At 35.4% G+C, this 21,276-nt stretch overlaps 1 protein-coding gene across 1 annotated transcript in view; it reads right to left on the bottom strand.

Annotated features, from left to right (window-relative positions):
• Positions 1–21,276, bottom strand: part of LOC148675645 (kelch-like protein 1) — a 52,895-nt gene that overhangs the window by 19,058 nt on the left and 12,561 nt on the right. The window contains exons 3-6 of the mRNA XM_088644489.1: positions 17,359–17,541; positions 15,046–15,182; positions 9,066–9,262; positions 3,750–3,959 (exon numbers count right to left, since the gene is read on the bottom strand). Of these exons, the coding sequence (XP_088500615.1) occupies positions 3,750–3,959; positions 9,066–9,262; positions 15,046–15,182; positions 17,359–17,541 (727 nt within the window). The remainder of the gene's footprint in view (positions 1–3,749; positions 3,960–9,065; positions 9,263–15,045; positions 15,183–17,358; positions 17,542–21,276) is intronic.

The raw sequence follows: 21,276 nt of genomic DNA, 5'->3' as shown, positions 1-21,276 counted from the left end.
CATAAATTATGTATAATTGTAGTATTAAGTATAATTTATATTTTCTTATCTTACAAAAAAGCCATGGACATTATGAGGACATATGTTGTCCTGCAGGAATATTGTCACATCAGAATAAGCCTGCAAGAAGAGTAGCAGATGACTTCCAAGAACTTGATTAATATAACACAGTAATTTTAGGTTGGCTTCTACAGCAAAACAACACTCCTGACAAGATGATCACACTTGGACATCCTCATTGTTTGGTGTGTTGTGCACAGCACTTGTCGTACAGCATGTCGTTCTGTACGTGCACCATATGCACTGATTTCCATTCAGGTGCTTACAGAAAACCTTGATTCCCCCTAAAGAGGACTTGGCTTTACTGTGGCAAAACCACTTGAAGAGACATTGAACCACAAAGGCCTTCTCTTAATACAGTAAGTGGGACTTATTTTCTGTGTTGATTTTCACTGATTTTGTTCCACATTTTAAGTCATTTCACAATGTGTGCCCATCCGATGTTCATCATTGTGCCTTATGAGGCATGTAATTTATTTCCTCTCCAACTCAGCGATGGAACAAACTACGCAGCCATTTGTTGAAGCTGAAATGGTTGGATGTGATCTTCAGGTCAATGAGCAACAGTCAAGCAGGCAAGATGAGCTCTCATTTTTAACTGCTCTTATAGTTAACATTGCCCTGGGAAATACTGTATATACTATATATATACAGTACAGTAGTCAGGTCTTTGACTTCTCTGACAAAGAAAATAAATATTTCCTACCCTCTTGCTTCGTATTTCTGCTCTCACCCTCATTCTTTTACACACCAGAAGAAGGCTCTACAGCTGCAAAAATGGTCATTTACAATTTTTAGTCTTTGGTCTCCCCATGGCCTCCACTGGTAGTCCAGTGTCATTGAATGTGACCCTACATGTTTTGCAGGGCTATCCTAGAGACGAGTGTTTCAGCATTCAGCACACCGAGATTAAGTATTCTACAAACCTTACCTGCCTACAGTACCAGAATCACTAACTGGATTCCAACTGAAAAAAAGGAAAAAAATATTTTACATCATGCTTTTATTTATGTTAACAGTCTTCTAAGCCCTACTATAAACTGTTTCTTTGCAACTTAACAGGTTGAATCCAATCTATTTTTTAGAATCTACTGGAAAAACTGTTTCATTTTACAAACTCATGTCAAGTCATGCCTTTTACAAATTGTTCCCTTTAGTTCCTTAACAAAGTTGCTCCCTTTAAAAAGGCACAGAAAACTAGAGCTAGTGATTGATGGTTGTAATATCCATTTTATACGAGGCATGACTTTGTGAGTCACTATGGACATAATCATGATGGTAATGAAAAAATCGAAACATAAACTATAGCCTTCTAATAACTTTAAAATAAAGAAACTGCTTCCCGCCTAGACAAATTCCTTCAGGCACTTAAGAATATCATTAAAGCTATAAAATTGAGCTCTGCCAGTATTGTAGTAAAAGTCTTTTGTAATTATATAGTGGGGGTTATATTCTTCAATAATTAGAACTCAATTTGTTGAATAATTAGAAATCATAATGCTGTTTTTCATTCATCCAATACATAGACGTTTTAATTGTAAATATATTATGTATTACATTTAAATTGCTATTTTAATGTAAAGAATTGGTTGCATTGTATCTTAGTTGTTTGAGAGAATCATTACTAAAATTGCAATGTACCAATGTGTCTACAATATACATAAGATCCAATATGCACTGGTCTTTCAAATCTTACAGCAGACAAATTCAATATTAAACTGGGCAAGTAACTGCCTTACAATTAAAGGGAAGAAGAAGAAGCAATACAGTTTTCACTGCAATCTTTTAAATGTAATGTGTAGTGTAGACATCAGTAATCATAATGCACTGTAAGTATGGAGAAGAGACAAATTATACAAGACACTGACAAAACAAGACACTCACATTTGGCTATGTAACTGTCATTATATGCCTTTTACAAACTGCACACTTTAGTTTCATAATGAAATCATCTGCAATTGTTTTTAAAGTAATGCATAATTTACCTTTCAAGTACAGTAAACATTATCTGATGGTTTGGTGACTTACAGTATGTATGTTAAACATAACATACATACAGTAAGTCATTTTCACAGAGGTATCTCAGCCTGGACTTTGGGTTAGTGCCTTAAGGTTGCTAGTGCAGTCCTAGGCTAAGCTGCTCAATGACTGCTCTGGGGTTACTTTGGCTCAGCAGTATTGACCACGTACCACTGGGGCTGACTGACAAGAAGAGCCTGGAAGATCATTAACTGCAACAGACAACAAGTAACGTAAACAATTTTTTTTCTGTTCACCTTCAAAAAACTGTTGTGTTGAAAAGGTGCATATCTTCAGTTCACTACAAGTGTAACACTACCATCAGTGATTCATTTTCTGAATTATTATTTTGAAATAAAAAGCAAGGACTTAAATCTATAGCCTAGACTTGTTTTGACCTTTCTCTTTCAGATGTCACTTCTTTTTGCGGTTCAGTTTTCCTTCCTTTGGTTGTGAGCACCTGTGATCCCCATTATGAGTTTTACAGTTTCCATTCCTCTGTGCTGTTCCACACTGAAGTGAAGTGACTTAATGTATTGTGTCAAGACCACCGCAGGAGAAAGCACCTCCTGAAAGCATCTGAAGGCCTCAAAATCACAATCTAACAGTCAACAAGGGAATTGTAGGAGGGAAAAGGAAAAGAGATGGCTCACGTGGAAGTTCCAATAAAACACAAGTGTCCTGGATCTAGTAAACCAGCATAAAAGTTACAGCACACAGTAACTGGGGTGGGGGTGGGGGGGGATTATACTATTCCAACCATTCGTCCATTTTTGGAGTGCTTTGGAGTGCTTTTTCCAATTCAGGGTCATGAGGGAGCCAGAGCCTAACCTAGCAAACACCACACCCAAGGCGGCGTATTCACTGGACAAGGCTCCATCGCTTCACAGGGCAGACACACAGACGCACACACAGACAAGCACACCAGGGCCACTGTTCCCAGAAGCCAGTTGACCCAACAGCATGTTTTTGTACTGTGGGAGGAAACCAGAGCACCTGGTGCAAACCCACATGTAAACTCCACCCAGACAGCACCTGGTCTGGAATCCCACCACGCCATCCGCACTGCCAACTATATTATTTGCTATACATAAAATAGAAGAGGTATAAAATAGCAAGCTGGCAAATATTTCTTCTTTTTCAAAAAGAGGTGTTTACACTAGCAACATGAAACCTACTAATTGTTTTTCTGCAACATTACCTTGAGAAGGCAGAACTCTAGAAAATTAACAACTTTAACAGACGTTAAACATAATAGGTGGTGTATATATAACGTGACTACAACGTGGACAGACTTCACTTTTGATCAGTTAACTGACCTCATGAATAAGATCTGTTTTACAACCCATAAAGGAGCAACATTACTGGACAAATAGTGTTTGCCTACAACTGCGACAAAGAACTTTGCAGCTTCAGTAGAAATATATGATGACAGATGTGTAGTAATTCATATGATTATATATAGTATTTATAGATGGATTTTCATGTATAGAATAGTTTTTCTCAGCATCCATGGAGTCCATAGAGTCTGCTAGTCAAATGTAGCCACTGTGCATAAACCACTGTAATTTTACATAAAACACTGTAATTTAACATTTGTTCTAAAAAATTCGGATCTGTCTTAATCATAGAAACATTTTTCTTCACCCTGTTTGCAGTAAATCATTTACCTGTGCTGGAAGAAGAGGAAGTCTAATGTAGGCAAGCAGAGTACTTAAATATTTACACCTTTGTGTGTCATATTTCACCCATATCATAAGGGCATGAAATATTGTTTCTTCATCGGGAACATTAACATCATCACTGGCAAGGAGCTGGAGAATTTCATCAGCAGAAAGCAGCAGGAATTCTTGATTTCTTATCACCTCCATAATATGTTCCTGTGGAGAAAACAGAATTCTATTATTTGAATGGTTTTAAAATTAAGTATTTGATTGCATTTTTTAATAAGAAGCCTCAACTAAACATTAAAAAGACTACAATTATTGATTTGATTGTGTTGTGGGGATTCATATTACTTAGCACTGGCTGTTTCATAAGACTAGAAAGAATAACTGTGTAAAGCAGCTTCTAATTCCTTGGTTGCACAGATGTGTGTGAAGATAATGCAAATTACACCTTTTCCAGAATTCATTTGTTTCAACATATTCATTAGGATGAGGAGGAAAAGGATTTCTTCACCCAGGCTGCTCTTTGTCTCTGCTGCTCTCTCCTGCCTGGCGGCACCCTTGAGCTGCGCACTGTGCAGCTACTCTCCCGCTTCTACAGTCCCACACTGATGTTCTTCACCACCTCTTGGACCTCCTGCTCAATTCCCTGTGGAGTCTGACCTTCTCCTCTCACTTCCCTCCACGTTTTCTTTCAGCTCCCCCCTCTCGATCTGACCACTGTTCTTGATCCTTTACTTTTCCGTCCCTCCTCACCTCGTGCTCCCAGAACAGCTTGTCCAAGGAGGGCTCCCCCTCTCCTGCTGCCTGTTGTCGCCAGTTGAGAGAGGCGGAGGGTTCAGTTCCCTGTTTGTCCACATGAAGAACTACAGTACAGTACATACCACCTCTCCTCCCCTTTCCCTTACCTCTTTGCTTCACTGATAAGTGCACGGCACTCATTTTCCATCAATCAAGAACATCCAATGAGTGTGAAGGAAGGATATATAAAGCTACTTCCACTGTATGAGCTACTTGCTAATTCTAATAATGACAACATTGAGCCTTTTTGTTTCACCTCCTCCTCTCCACCCCACGGTTGCTTCCTGGTTCTGTCCAAAGTGGACGGGCAGTAAATAACCCTTCTACTCAGCCATTACTGATACACAGGTATGCTGATCTAAAGGATTGGTTAGGGTCAGGGGTACATTGAAAGTGGGGGTACAAGGCCAGTTTTGCAATGTAGGATATTAAGCAAATCTTTTTACAAATTACTTCTTCTGACCTTTATCTGGTAATATTCTCTCACCTGTTTAATCTTGTGCTGAGTTATATCCTCTCACCTTGAGTGCTGCTCTCTTTAATAACACAGCAAGCAAGGGATTTCAAAAATATTCTGTCATTAGTTTTTGAAATGGGATTTCACATTTTGCCAAGATAATATGCTGTGAATCCATAAGGGTGTTTTCCGCTTTTGTTTTCTCCCAAACTCTTGTTACAACATAAACATCAGGAAATCCAGCAGACAAAATAATGCAGGCTGTTGAAAATTCATAACCAGTGTCAGAGAATCCAAATCTACTGTATGTTCTCTGTTTAGGAAGAAGATATTTATTCAAAAGACCAAAAATATAATTCCTCCCGCATTATAGTTATTACAGTTATTATTCAGTGGCCTCTCATCTCAATGTTTAAGAGCATATTTTTAACCGAAGTACTGTAATCATAAAATTAATCTAAGTTTTAACAAGGTTAGCTTGTTTGTGGTGCAGTGGCTCTGTGGCTAAGGAACCTGCACCTGTGGCTGGAAAGCTGCTGGTTCGTATCCTACTGTGTTGGGCCCCTGAGCAAGGCCCTTAACCTCAACTGCTCCAGGGGTGCCGTATAAATGGCTGACCCTGCGCTCTGACCCCAAGCTTCTCTCTCCCTTTCTTTATGTCTGTGAGTCTAATGAAGAATAAGCTGGGGTATGCGAAAAGACAAATTCCTAATACAGGAAATTGTATATGGCCAATAAAGTCATCTTCTTCTTCTCTTCCTGATGAAGGTTTAGTGCAATTAAGGGCACTGACACATGAAACATGACAGATATTGAAAACCTTTGGTAGGGACACAGGTGTTTCTGGGGACTAGAGTAAAGGATGTATGATCTTGTTTCATTTATTTTATTGATTTTAAAAAGGGAATGTATGGTACTCATTCAGTACCTGTGTCATGGAGAGCAAGTTGGGGTATGTGAAAAGAAATTCCTAATACAAGAACTTGTATCTGATCTTTATAGTTCCCAGCTTGCTCCTTCCCAGGGAGCTGATTTCAGGCTAGATGTATCGGCTCTTGATTTAATAAAATCACTTTATTAACCCTATACAATTTCTTGCATTAGGAATTTCCTCGCTGATGTTGACCAGAGCATTTCTTCATCTTTTCATGTCTTATAATGAATAATAATTATTATTTGTTGGATCCTTGCTTGATGTACTCGCTTAGGCCGACAACTGTGCTCTTGTATGCGGTTTCCAGCTCGGTGAGCCCACGGCCACCACTGCTCCTAGGTATATATGTTCGGTCTACATCGGCTTTTGTGTGCAGAAGACCATACTTTGTTAGCAATTTTCTGGTCTTCCTATCCATTTCCTGGATTTCCTGCTCTCTCCAATCGATGATTCCAAAGCTGTACTGTGGCACGGGCACTGCTAAGCTGTTAATCGCTTGCATCTTGTTCTTCAAGTTAAGCTCGGTGCCAAGGATTATAATAATAATAATAATAATAATAATAATAATAATTAGTATTATATTATATCATAATAATTTTAATAATAAGTGTTATTATTATGTTACAGTCTGATTTTTATGTGATCATGAACCCTTAAACAACATAAATAACCTTTCTATTGTTTAATTTTATCACACCCATGATAAAATTTATAACTGAATAAAAGTGCTTGTGTCAACTATAGTTTTAATGTACATAAAATTTGATGTTTTAAAGCTAGAATTCAAATTTCAAGAATACTCAATACATTATGTATACAATACAGTAATGTAATATAATTCTATAAATACATACTCAAAAGTATACACACTTTGTACAATAAATGATAGTAATAATTCTAAATCGCATAGTATCTAAGAGTATTTTACAGTACAGAATGTGTTGTATTAAGGAAGTTACATTACACAATTCAAGTATTTGGACAAGGGAACGGTTTGTGTAAAGAATTTTATCACAACAATGTTGAAAATAAACTGATGATAAAGCTTGCCTTAAGGAGTGGAGTTGTTAAACAAGACAAAAAATATTACAATCATGTACAAAACAAAGAGCATAAGATGAAACTGAAACATGCTATACATATATACCCTAATTCATTGGCAGTCCTCTTTTTATGCACTGTATAATTTATACAGTATCTCTGCTAGGTTATCATCTATTAAGGCTATGAAAGTATTGAATGGCACCAAGAGAGACATTATTCTTCAGTCAACATAAAAACAATGTTTTAGGGTGCATGAAATCTGATAGATTAATGCTTTTTTAGACCTCTGCAGTTTATTGAGGTGATTTATTGCGCTGGTGTGAGCTGTATGTTACTTAAAATCTATGTAAAACTAAAAATATATTAAACACTTTAAGGTAACACTTCATTTTGAAGGGTTGTCTTTAAACCGTGTATTATTACAATATTACTGAAAAACATTGGATGAGTGTTGGTTGATCCACATCCATGGCAAATACTGCCATTAGTGAAACTTGAAATATGCTTTATTAATGGATAAAGGTAAGGTAAGTTAATAAGCTTTAAATGATAGCATTTCATTCATGAATAACAAACATATGGTTTGCAGATGAATCTTTAAATAAAATGCTATCCACCACTCTTTAGAAATACAGGGAGCAATGCAGACAATAGTCTTGCATATACAGTACATTATAATATTTTAGAACCACTTAGAGGTATTAAAAAGTCAAAACTCATTTGTTCTGCCTCTCAGTATGTATTTACACACTTTTTTAAGCTATACTAAGAAAAAAATAGCTGAATATTTATTTTCTACAAAATACAATGACGAATGTTCATGTTGTTATTATCACACATTAATAAGTATAATCGTAAAGGAAACCATAATTCTTATTTTGAAATAGGAAGTTATGTATAAAGTATTACATTACGCATAATTGCTTTAAAATTATTTAATGCTTTTCAGTTGTATCTATTACATTTAGATACACAATCTCATGGTGAATTTAATCTGCATTAAAATTGTTCAGAGGAAACATTTCAAATGGGACTAAATCATTTTAAACTAAACAAGAGTATCTACACAGTTTGGTCTTGTACAAATGGATTCATTATTCTTGCCAAAAAAAAAATCAGAAAAAATATGAAGCAAATGAGTACTGAATTAAAGATTAAATTACGACATTGCTTTCACTCTCTACACTGAAAGATAAATTATTTTAAAATGTCTCGTTGTCATGAATCCAAATACTAATTTTAAAGCTTCTGCACGGTAATTCTATTGGGTATAGATTTGTATTAAAAACTGAGAGAAATTAGTTTGGTCCTTTTGTCACTAGAGGGTGGGTATTGGATTATATCACATTATAACTGCATTACTTTTTAATTTTCATTTGGTTAGTTGTTAGACACTCTCTAGGCCAATATAATATTTTCTGTGCTAAGTATACAGTATTTATGTAAAAGGCAGGCAGGAAGAAAGTGGAACATTCCTTGAAATATTCAATCATTTAAAAAAAACTAAAAAAATGTTACAGAAACTTTTAAACACTTTTACAACCCTTGCCATATCATTACCTGTGTATAAGCCTCAAAGAACAAAATAAAACAGATGTGTTCTTTAAACTACATCTCTCTACAAAGTGGATTTCTAACACAATTAATGAAGCATCCTATAATTAAAATGAACTTTCCCTGAGCATAAACTTCAGAATCCATGGCTAAGAACTAAAAGCATGAAATTAATTTAACACTATTAACGACTCAGAAAGGACAAATGTCCATAAAAATGCTCATATGATTTGTTTGGTGCTGCTACCCTGTCTGGGCGAAGCAAATGGCAAATGAGTTGACAAATCTGTTTAGGAGCAGCAGTTAATATGGAATATGGAACATTTCAAAGACAATTTGCAGTTCAGCAAATAAGCTGTGTAAAGCTGCGATCTGAAAGAATATCTCTTTTTTTCTTGTGTACCATATATGCTGCACTGGTATTTTTCTATTGAACTACAGTAATTTCGGGATTTTAATAATGCTATGTAAAACATGTGAAAGAAGCCTGGAAATAAATTAAGTATCATGCGCTGAGTCAGTTTCTCACCATGCTGTAGCTGTGCGCCACCTTCATGAGTTCAAGGCAGCCCTGAGCATCTGCAAAAGCCCGGATCCCAAGACAGTTGGATGGATGCAGCAGCTTCATGAGGAAGTGACAGCAAACATCAACTACCTGCGAGAGCTGCAGCAGACAGGCAGCTGCCAAGAGGTTTTCAATGTTGTCTTCCTTCAGCTCAAGGCACCCTAAAAGCACACGATGAAAGACTAAATCAGGCTCTTCAAGACTAGTTCAGGTTTATTTCACACCCGCCTTATTTGGTGGGGAAGGTAGGATGGCAGTTTTTTTTTTACCACTGCAAAACCTTGAGGCCTCCTTGGTGTTGATCTGGCGAAGTACCACTGGTTCCACTATGTTGATACACTGAACAAGCGGGACATTGTTTTCCTCCATCTTGTCTTTCTAATGAAAATTGATAGAATTAATATTTCTTAAATGCCGGATGCTGGATGCTGTGGTCAGTGCTGGGCTTTTTCTGTAGGATATGAACAGTACAGTCTACAAACAATGCAATTTTATTCACCAACTAACCAATCAGTATGCTGTTGCAGACAAACACCAGCTACAAACCACCTGAAAGCAAAAAAAAAAAACTTTATCTTAGTACTGTCAAAACCTGGTAAAGCTTTTTGGATTGGTAATAAACATTTTTGTCAAGTGAGTGTTGTTTTTAGATGTTACTCAGATCTATTTGCAATGGTATCTGCTTTGCATGTGTTTTGATTACTGTGTAAATCTCAGGTTATTGAAAATCATATATTACTGAGCCACCTTATCCTCTAAATTGTATGGATATTAGAAAATGGATACTGCAAATGAAAAAGGAAACACAATAAGAAACAAAAGTGGCTGGTACAGTATAATTTATTTTTCCTCTAGTTTACCTTGATTAATTACAGTAATTACTAGGTAAGATACTCAAGTGTTTCATCAGTCCAGGAAAACATAAAACAGACATGGAGAGAGACAGGAAGATGGAGAGGAGAGAGAAGACGGCAGAACAGAGAAAGGAGAAAAGTGTTCCTCTAGATTATCCATAAAGATCTTGTTCAAGTTATGTGTTTGATCCTTGTTAAGAGAGCTTGCAATTCTTTGGTTTTAAGGAAACATTGATTTCCCGTGTAGAGAATCTGTCAGTTAAAAAAAGGGCTTCATGTTTAGTGTGTTACTGCATATTTTATTTCTTTTAATAGGAAGACAGGATCCCATTCATTTTTTTAGCTTTCAGGTTCATAGAGAAAAGTGACTGTAGGTCATATCCTGTTTGGCTTAGTAGGCAGGCTCACAAACCCTTTCTGATTGAATGGTCAAAATTCTCCCATGTATTGTTTACATGTATGCTTTATATTCTGTAGCGCCCACGTGGGGCGTTGTAGCCATTGCGTACGCAAGGCAGGCTGGGAACGGCGGCAGAGGGGTGGGACGAGGGCTGGGGACGCCCTCTTCCCTCCTGTGTCTGTGTAGGCGTGGTGCAGTGCTGTAACTCCTCCTCAGCGTCTCTAATAAATGTCCTGCCAACCCACGCCAGAGCCTCCGGCCTGTTTCTTTGTGTCAGGCCAACCCCCGGGAGCGTTACACTTCTCATGCACTGTAAACATACAGTAAAACTATGTGAAGAAAGAGATCAATATGTAATCATGAAAGATTTTATTGCTAACTCTGTACAACATTGTGAACCACAGACAGTTGGAGTTCTGATTTTGGAAAGATACCAAATCATCCAGAGTCAATAGTTAATAAGAGCTGAGTTTCTGCAAGGAGAAAAAAAAAAACGGCTCAATATCAGTGCTGCAAAGAAAAATTCTCATCAAGACTGGTGAGAATTTTAAAGTGTCAACACAATCCAGGGCCATGTACTGAATCAACAGGGAGATCGTCTCCAGTACAAGAAAACAGAACCAAACAAACATTCTTTCAACATGTAGCGAGCACTATGGGGCCTTGCCGCCGAGAGCTAATCAGCTACTGTACGTCATTCAGGATCTGTGGTGTTCTCTGTACCGTACTGACAGAAAATACACAACTTTATATGTATAAGTTCACCACACATAAGGCCTTCTGACAATAATAATAATAATAATAATAATAATAATAATAATAATAATAATAACGGCTACTTTCCCCCCTTGTTTAAAAAGCTAATTACATCACCCAGACTCAAATCCATATCCGAGCCATGATGTATGCAGGGGATACAGGCTCCTTTAATATTTTATTGCTACTCTTGCAATACACTTTCCTTTGAAGTTTAAGCCTGGTACTGACCTCTATGACTGTTGTTGACTAGCTGTAAAGAGGATAGTATTTTCAGTTACATACTGCATCACTAGAGGCTGTAAAGTTCTCCATCTCTATCCAATAAGTTAATTGGTGAAGGGCTAAGAGTCACATTCTCACAAGGGAATAATTTATAAAGGGACTCACGAGTTTTAAAGGGAATCTTTGCTGGTGTTTATAGAATATGTGTCTGAATAAAGACCCCTTTACATTGTGTGCTGCTGTCCATCATGTGTTGTGCAGTATATGTTCAGACCTCATGAGCTGCCTATTTGGAAACCTGTCACAATCTAGTTTACTTGTTTTAAAATTCTTGAAAAACAAGTTGCTGATTAATATATGAAGGAGATCAAGTAACTGGTTTGCTAGAGAAGCTTATTTTAGTCTTGGCTTAATTTACATCATTTACATCATAGTACAGCAAGTGCCTTCGTTACTTGTAATCTTCTTAGATCTTTCTGACAGATTTATTATAATGGATCATATTATTCTGTTAGTTTGCTTGCAGTATTGCACTCACTTTTCTGATAGTTTTGGATGGGTTTCAAAACATTTTGGTTAGAGGGAAACTGTACTCTGAAATGAGTTATGTGCAGCTTGGTGCTCTTAGAGTTCCAGTCTTGGTCCTTTATGTTTTATAATGTTTGAGTATAATGTTCATTTTTACACAAGCAGCGCTAGTCATCCACACTCTTACAGAGTATGTAATTTAGAATAATGCATAGATGGCTTCAATTTGAAATTTAATTCAGATAAAACTGGGATTTTGGCACACTCTGGCCCAATACTGTATCATCTACCAGAGCAAAGAAAATGGAATCTGGTCTCTCTTTAGAGTAATTTACCTTTAGGTAAATTAAAATTATTTTGTGAACACTACATTTTGCTATATCAGAAACCCAGCTAGGTTGAAACATGTTTGCTGTAATGGATGCAGAAATAATCCAACATGCGTTCATAACTCCACTGCTAGGTTTCTGCAATCACTAGAGCCTTTTGCTGTTCTCTTCCTGATACATGGATTTCCATTCCATTAGGAATTTCACCCTTTATTGAAAACATTATGCAGGACAAAACCTCAAGGTCTTCGAGGTGTACATTTTAATCTAAACCTGCTCTTAATAAATGCAGACTTTTGAATAATAATAGTATTATATTATATATTAGAATTATGTAATGAATTGTGTATAATAATACTCGTTAATATTATTATTATTATTATTATTATTATTATTATTATTATTATTATTATTATTATTATTATTATACATTGGATGACTGTAATCAGTAATTCTATGATTTTCTGAAACCGGTGTTAGCCATTATGAAACTCCAGTAAAGATGCTTGCCTGAGTGCAAGCTGAGGTCTGTGGCCCAGATAATATGAGGTCTGTCTGCTGGGGGTAGCTGACCAGAGCTCTGGTTTCAGGTGAAACTGTGAGCCCTGCAGTGAGGGATGCTCTCTCCTCCAATCAATACTGAACCTCCTGTACTTGAATTTAAAAAAATAAAATGAATGGCCTTAAGGCAGATGTATCAGAGCTATTCACACCTCCTTATACTCCCCCTGTGTGGGTGTGTGCAGTAACAAAAACTATTTGGCGGATCAAAATTTAGAAATAATAATATAAATGTATAATATTGTATATTATAGACATCTGACCTATAAATATCAACATTTTTATTGAAAAATGTACCGTATTAACCGACACTATCAACCGCTAAATCGCACTATTGAGTAACTTTCTGCTATGCAAACTTGAGGAAAGCTTTTATTTACTTAAAGAAAAAAAGCCTTTATTCTCTCTTTATCAAAACTCAAACACACATTGAAATCTACCTCCACCTCACATGTCAAGATGTGGTTTTTTATCCTTTATAATTTTGTATCCTTTACAAAATTACATTTTGTATCCTTTATTTCATTCTGTTGATGTATGATTTTGCTCATACATCAACAGAACAACTATTGTTGTTTTGCCCATTGCCTGTTGTCTCTGTTTTTCTTTTTTATACAATTGTATTTTTGTTTTTTGTACTACTTACCATCTGAAAGCTACCTAAATAGCATTTTGTTATATTATATACTGTACCTGTGTTTGAGTATAATTACAATAAATTTGAACTTGAACTATTGTGTTTTGGCCCATTCTTTGCATACGTTTGAAGAAAACACATTCTTGCACTGGTTTTCTATATAATGCTGAGATCCATCCAAGAGCCTGGAAAGAGGCATCAGTTTGACTGTATAATCTATATGAATGCATGTATCTTACATATGACATTACATATAATTAATATATAACCATTTTTTGCTGGTGTGTAAAATAGGTCTGAGTGCATACCACTGCTCACACGCTTAGAGCAAACATACCCTGCTGTTATTAATGTCTTTATGTAGTAATGTTGTTTGAAACTCTTCAGCAACCAGTAAACTACAAAATGGACAGGGTGTATAACATATTGGTACATATCAGCTGTGTACAGAACTTTTGTAACTTCCAGCTGTGTCTTATACAGTAGGTCAGTTTGTTTGTTGTATTGCCAAAGAGCAAAGAGCACGTAGCTGTATCCTGTGGACAGAAACTGTGGTTGAAATGGATGAGCGGAGTGAAAACCAGGCACATAGCTCTCTCTTTATCTCTCTTTTTTTTAATTAAAAAATTAGTGTCAGGTTACACTTTATAGAACAGAGACAGATCCTGGTTTACAAGGCAGTAATCAATATTTTATAATGGGCTCCTATTGATTCAAATATACCTAGACGGTAAGTGGTTGAATTAACTTAACAACAAATTTGTTTCAATTTGCCTTTGTTCTGGATAAAGTATATGCATCAATAAAGTAAACTATTCCATTTTAGTTACTTTAGAAATGTTGTGACTATGTTAAATATCAATTTTTAGTATATCCCATTTATACAGTATGTTTGTTCAGCCATTTATAACAAACTTTCAATATGTGATGTTGCCTATTCTATAAATGGCCAAAAACACATGAATAATACAATTTGTAGTAACAGCAGTGATCCCAATAAGAATTAATTTGGTTTCACATTTTAAGGATATTTTATTATAGAAATGGACAATAGGAATTTCTGTTATCATTCATACAATATAAGAATTACTATAAATCTTTTTATAAACACGTAAATGATATCCTTGCCATCCTATATATAATTATTGGGTTATTGTATTTACTGTATGGTATTGATTCTAAATATCAATCTAACTACTGTAACATTATTGAAATAAATAATGAGCTTGTTTTGGCTACACAAATGTGTGGAGTTTATTTCTATTTACGGATGTCAAAGTTACCTTTTTATTGCACAGAACATGCTTTGTTCTTCTAGTGATCTTTCAGCTTGTACAATGGCCAGAAGTTAAATTTCTCCTTAATCACTTTTCTTTGAAGAAAAGCCTTATAAACATGTTTTTTGTACTGGCATTATGAGATTTGTCTGTTTGTATAGGATGTCCCTAATCCTAGCTCAGATTTAGAATAGGATACAATAGTCACATCTGTATTAATAATTCCTTCAAGGAATTTTTAATTGTTCCATATAATATCCACATCCCTCTGCATCTCTGCGTTTGATATTACTGTATGTTAAATTTCATTTTGATTCAAGGAAAGGTTTATGGCAGAAAGCGGCTTTAATTAGTAGAATGTAAATTAGAAAAAATACCAGTGTAAGCGAACTGCACCAAATCCCACAGGGCAGATGGATCAATCCCTTCCATTTTGACTTCTTCTTGTTTGGCTTCACAAACATCACTTGTAAACATTGCAGCAAAGTAGTCTGACACAGCGCTTAGAACGAGCCTGCAAGTGAATCAACGAGACAGTTCAGAGTCTGATGCTAAAAGTACATGATGATCCAAAATATGTCTATAATTGCTGATATAATTACAGCACTTTTCAAGATGCTTTAAAGCTGTGCCGTCTGCACACATCAAACACATGAAAGAGAAAATAACACAGTTAACTGACTATTAAAACCATGAGTTTTATTTAGCATTTAATTTATTTTTTGTAAAACATATCACATGAAGTGCTCAGTAGAGTGGGAAGCCCTGAATCAGCAGATCTCAGATTAAGAGTTGAGCTCTCCCCATTAAATACGCCTTAAGATATGCTCTATGCAGACCATTATTTTACTTGACCAGGAAAACCCTAAAAGTCTCAATTTCATAGAGAGCAGGTTTGTAATCTGGAGTTTCGCCAATCAGTGAGCAATAGAACTCTAAAATCCACTCTAGACTTGCAATTTACAGAGGACTGAAGTCATGTCCCAATTATGAATAGTTTTAGTTAGCACAAGAGCCTTAAAGTCTGTGTGTATTGAAGCCCGTTTATTACCATAGTAGATACCTAGTAAGACAGATTTCGATGTGATGAACATTAATTCTTTAATAACACTATTGAGTATTTGTACAAACAGAAAGGGCATTTGCACTCCTTCTTAGGCCAAATTAGAAATAATTTTGTTGGATTAAGAGGATGATAAATTTATTTAAATTCACATTTGAAAAGGAGCAAAAAATATTCCCTATATTTTTTCTTTAAATCTACAGCACAAATGTGAAAAATTGAGTGCTTTTTTTTAAATGCAGTTTAGACCCCTTTTCATTATATTATTTTTAACACTGAATTGCTAGTATGAGTTGACAAGAACAATAAAAGACATTTAACTTGAATTATATTGAAATTTTTATGAAATGTAGTGTTCAAGCACTACAATAAATACAAAACATATGAGCTAACAACACCATTTTCTGTTTTGTGCTGGAAAAATATTTTCTATACAGAGTTCTCTGCTAACTAGTTCATATTGAACATACTGAATATACAGTATAGTCTTAGTATTAAAAATATTTTCTGGGCCATTTAAAAATAACTGTAATTTTATGGTTTATTATCCATACAATACATAAACCTTTTGTAAATAATCTGTTATCTTTAATATATTTTATGAAAACTTTAAATGTTTCCTTTAATTGATTTGATACAGTATATTTTATTTATATACATAAACTGCATATGCATCATTTCATCAAGAAACCTGGAACACATATAAAACTAACAACACCTCACAACCTAGACACGTAGCACTACTGAGTCTCTATTTAAAACACAGAGCCATGTAACTTGTACAAATTATGATGGGAATACTATGTTGCACTTATCTTGACCTAAGATGTTGATTTAATCTCAAATATCTAAAAAGCTTAAATTGAAACTCATGAGGACACAAACTAAAACTACTGAGATTGCTAATAAAGGTCACAAGTGTCTGTCAAAAGATAAGATGTCCAAGGATTCTTTAAATGGCATCTTTGATGCTGGTGGCATACCAAATGAATCACTTCCATTGTGAAGAAATAGTATTCTAGCAGAGCAGCCTGGATATTGATTTATGTGAGAAACAATCTTTTTATGATACATATTATTTTTATCTGGATATTTATATTCACTGTAATTTTCTGTTTACAGTATGTCACAATACATTTACAGTCATGTTGATGAAAAATGTGTAGGAATTATCTGTTAAGGAACACTGCCAGGTCTGAGAAATCCTGTTGTACCCAAGAAGTCTTTTGCTTCTTTGACTTACAGTATTCATTGGCACACTTTGATGATTTCTGATTCTATTTTATGCAATTACTAATTTCTATTTACCACAGTGTTATTTAGAAATAACTGTCATGTTCTATGTTTTATCCCTGCTCTCTGTTATGTTTGATTTCCTGGTGAAATTTAGAACTAGAACAATTAACGTGTTTCCCCCCTAATTCTCATATCCTTAAGTTATTATTATTATTATAAGTTATTATTTTAGAATAAACTTAAACAACATCAAAAATATTTATGTGTATGTAGAACTTAAGAAGTGGTAGCCATTGCATGCATAATTGAACAGTTCTAATTCAATGGCTTTGGTTTGTTTGGTTTGTTTTGTTTCATGTCCAAGTTCCTAGTTCACAAATAAATGCCTCACCTATGAGCTGGTATCTTGCGGTCTCCGGCAATCAATATAACATCACAGAGCTGTTGCTGCTTCAGGTAGCTCTCCATTTTCCTGAAGGTCTGTTCTGCATGATGTAAAGACTGATAAAACTCTTCTGAACTGTCTGACTCCATATGGTTGAGAGGTGTCAGGGGACAGCTGGCCACTGTCAGTCTAGAAAGCACACAATAATAGCATTGGTGATAAAAGTGCTCTTAATTCAGCAGTTTTAATCACAGTGTTTGCAGCAAGACCCTGAAAAGCTAATAAAGGAAATCAATATCCCTCTGACAACCACCAGAGAAAGAGCTACAACAGAGAATAATCTGTTGAACTTTCTTTATGGTCTGTTGTATGTCTGAAGTAAAACACCCATATTGCATTTATGAAGAAAATGTAAATGACTTGGCACTGTTTTTAACTTTTTATTTCTAGACAAGTGAACAAAAGTCAGAGGTTACAACAGTGTGTTAGATGATGAAAAGATTTAAAATAAAACTGCTGGGTATTCTATAAATTATGGGGTATTTAAACTTCTTGCCTCATATAGTTGAATGATAAAAAGATAAATTAATATCCCAGGGTCAATTCTTAACTATACCGTTGAATAAAACATCAGTTCTTGAGATTAAAGTTTTACTCAGGTTCAATCTTAATTAGAATAAGGTTTATGATTAAATCAGGGAGGTTAAATCAGCAGGTCTCAGGGGTTTACTATACTCATGCAATAAGTTTGTAACCTGGAGTTTGGTCATTTGTTGAACAGTAATACTAATAGTGTAAATTCCACTCTAGGGTTTATAGTTTACATATGATTTGAGTTATGTGCTGATACAGATTTATATGTTAACTTTTAGTTATCACATGAGCCACATCCTGTACCTCTGGGCATACTAAAAACTGTTTAGTACCTTATGTGATATCCTTGAAAGTCAGGCATTACAATAGTTTATGATAATGTACGAATATCAGACAGAGTCGGGATTTTTAGCCAAACAATGTTGCACAAAAGAAAGTGATATTATTAACATAATATTTAAATGACAACATGTGATCAAATATAACATCAATGTCCATCAAGACCTGGATATCATCATCAACAACATCAAAACCTCAGTCATTAAATTTGCTAAGATAATGTTGGGAACCTGTGAGAATAACTTTATTCTTTGAATCTGTGTGTCCGGTATTTCGCCAAAGGTTCTGATTGATTGATGCCTAATTACCATTCAAGTACTCTCTGAATTTACTGATCCAATCTCTAATTGTGTAGCTTCCAAAAAGTAAAGGCACCTGTACATTTCAGAATTCCCATTAGTAGTATGCAAGTTGATCTGAGTATGCTCAGCCTGCTACTGAAACCCATGGCATGAATTATCTGACCAAGATGCAACATGCAAACATTAAATAATAAAGATCTCAGCACAAAAATGTATGTCAAACCTTTTGCTAGTAGACAATATCAAATTTTAAAACTATCATAATGAATTAATTGGCTCCTGGTAGCCAAAAAGCAGCCAAACCAGCAGAAAGATGTGCAGTGCCTAGATGGTCCATCAGACTGTGTGACTGACAGGATCAAAAGCTGCATGTACTAAGTACAGAAGGAGAAGAATATTATGTGATCTAGAGAAAGACACCCTCTGTAAACCTTTAGCTGCCTTAACAAGGGCTGTTTCTGTACAGTGTCTCTGTCAAAACTTCAACTGAAAAGGTTCAAAGAGCTCATTAAGCTTAAAATGAGATTGTAATTGAACTGCCGATTCATGTTTTTCTGTGAGAAGAGGAAAAATGGAATTAAGACAGAAACTGTTTAGTAAAATAATTAAATATCTTTATACCATAAAAAGATTAAAAGTTGCAGAATGTATTCAGCTGACACTTTTATTCAAAACACACTACCATGTGTACCCATTCACACAGTGGGTAATTTTGGTGAAGCAGTAAGAGTAAAGACTCTTGCTCAGTGTTCCACCAAGGCTTTGAACCCAAAGTGTTCCAGATACAGGCCCCAAAGGTCCTAACCACTACTGCTGTCATGACACAGGAGTACGTTTTCATAGACTTCATCATTTTTGTGTATATGTGAAAATATCTTGTACAAAGTACAGGGTATCTAGCCTGCATTGGCAACAGTTAGTCAGCTTGGACATTTTAGCTTCTGGAACATAATGTGTACAGTGAAATATCTACAATATCAAATAATTATGTATTAGTGATGGTGAATATTGCAATGTGGTTAGCATTGCTACCTTGCAGCACAGGGGCTCTGGGTTCAAGTCTAGATCTGGGGAGTTGTCTTTGTGCAGTCTGTATGTTCTCACTGTGTTTTCATGGGTTTCCTCTGGGAGCTCTGGTTTCCTCCCACAGTCCAAAGACATGCTGGAAGCTAAAGTGTCTTCTGGGAAAACTGGTGCTGGTGTAAGTGTGCCTGTGTCTGTGTGTGCCCTGTGATGGACTGGTGTCCTGTCCAGGGTGTGTGTCTGTGTGTGTGTGCCCTGTGATGGACTGGTGTCCTTTCCAGGGTGTGTGTCTGTGTGTGTGTGCCCTGTGATGGACTGGTGTTCTGTCCAGGGTGTGTGTCTGTGTGTGTGTGCCCTGTGATGGACTGGTGTCCTGTCCAGGGTGTACTCTGCCTTGTACCTGCTGTTTACCAGGATAGGCTCTGACTCCCCCACAGCCCTGTACTGCATTTAACAGATAGACAATGGATGGATGGAACACTACCATACCACAGTAGAAAAGACATGTGTTTTGATAAAATCCATTGTAGTGTATCGACATTGTGCTTAAGGAAATCAGCAGATATCTGCAACAGTAGTTTGGTTTAAGGGCTGAACTTTAAAAAAGATTTACCTTTTTCTGAAAATTACTCACACAGAATATATACTGTACAAATTGCACATGCAGCTACAATGACACCCAAGAGCAATGCCTGTATGAGGAATATCTTAGGGTTTTTTTTTTCTACATTTGAATTGAATTGAAAAGCAAGCTTGTTAAATGGAACAAAATCAGTTTCAAATTTTATTTAATCTTAGTTCTGGAAATAAATATGTACATTTTACATTATGAATATATTTATTATAAACTGGTTTAATGTTACTGTTTACTGTTACATTGTTATTTGACATGTATCTGAAAACCCTGTTATACAGTTCACAGTTGCCAAGTTAAGAAATATTATTCCTGTGTGATATCTTTTGAATTATTAAAGCCCAATAGAATGTAGTATCTTTTCACAAAAAATGTATTTAATTATGCAATCTACTGCACAGTTTAATTAATTTTATTAATATCAACCTTAGATGAAGATGAACCAGGCAATTTTGTGAAGCACAGTTGTGGAAGTAATAGCCTATTTTAATAATATCCATTCATTACATTCTTTAATTACTTGGATATCCTCTCAACCCAATTTTGTTAAATTGTTACTTGGAAAATGCATTTGTATTCACAGCTAGAAGTTGCAAATGTCCAATAGGTAATCTTTGGTTTATACCAAAGAGGGGTTACAGAATCACAGCTGATTAGTATTTCACCCACTTGTAAGATGTTAGAAATTTAGCAGATAATTAATTTGACACATACTTGTACTGTATGTTCCGAATTCCAGTACTGACATAAAAAATGTAAGACAATATCATGCAAGATAAGTTAACCAAAACTATAGCTATGCTGCTTCATGTGTTTCTATAATGGGTTGGATAATTCAGTTATTATGTAATTATATCTAATTACATAGTTTACTCTGTAATTGCTACAACCTGCTTTAGTGCTTTATATTTCCCTCATAACTGAAACCCCTGATGTGTTTTAAAATGCCAGACATGCAATGGACTACATAGTTAAAATTGTTTCCATTTGCATACAAATTATAATAGTTAAACATCTGCTTTATTTAAAGCT

This window comes from Lepisosteus platostomus, chromosome 2, assembly GCF_059453375.1.
Source record: "Lepisosteus platostomus isolate fLepPlt1 chromosome 2, fLepPlt1.hap1, whole genome shotgun sequence".
In the NCBI taxonomy this organism is placed as follows: Eukaryota; Metazoa; Chordata; class Actinopteri; order Semionotiformes; family Lepisosteidae; genus Lepisosteus; species Lepisosteus platostomus.
This window is presented reverse-complemented; position numbering and strand designations above follow the sequence as displayed.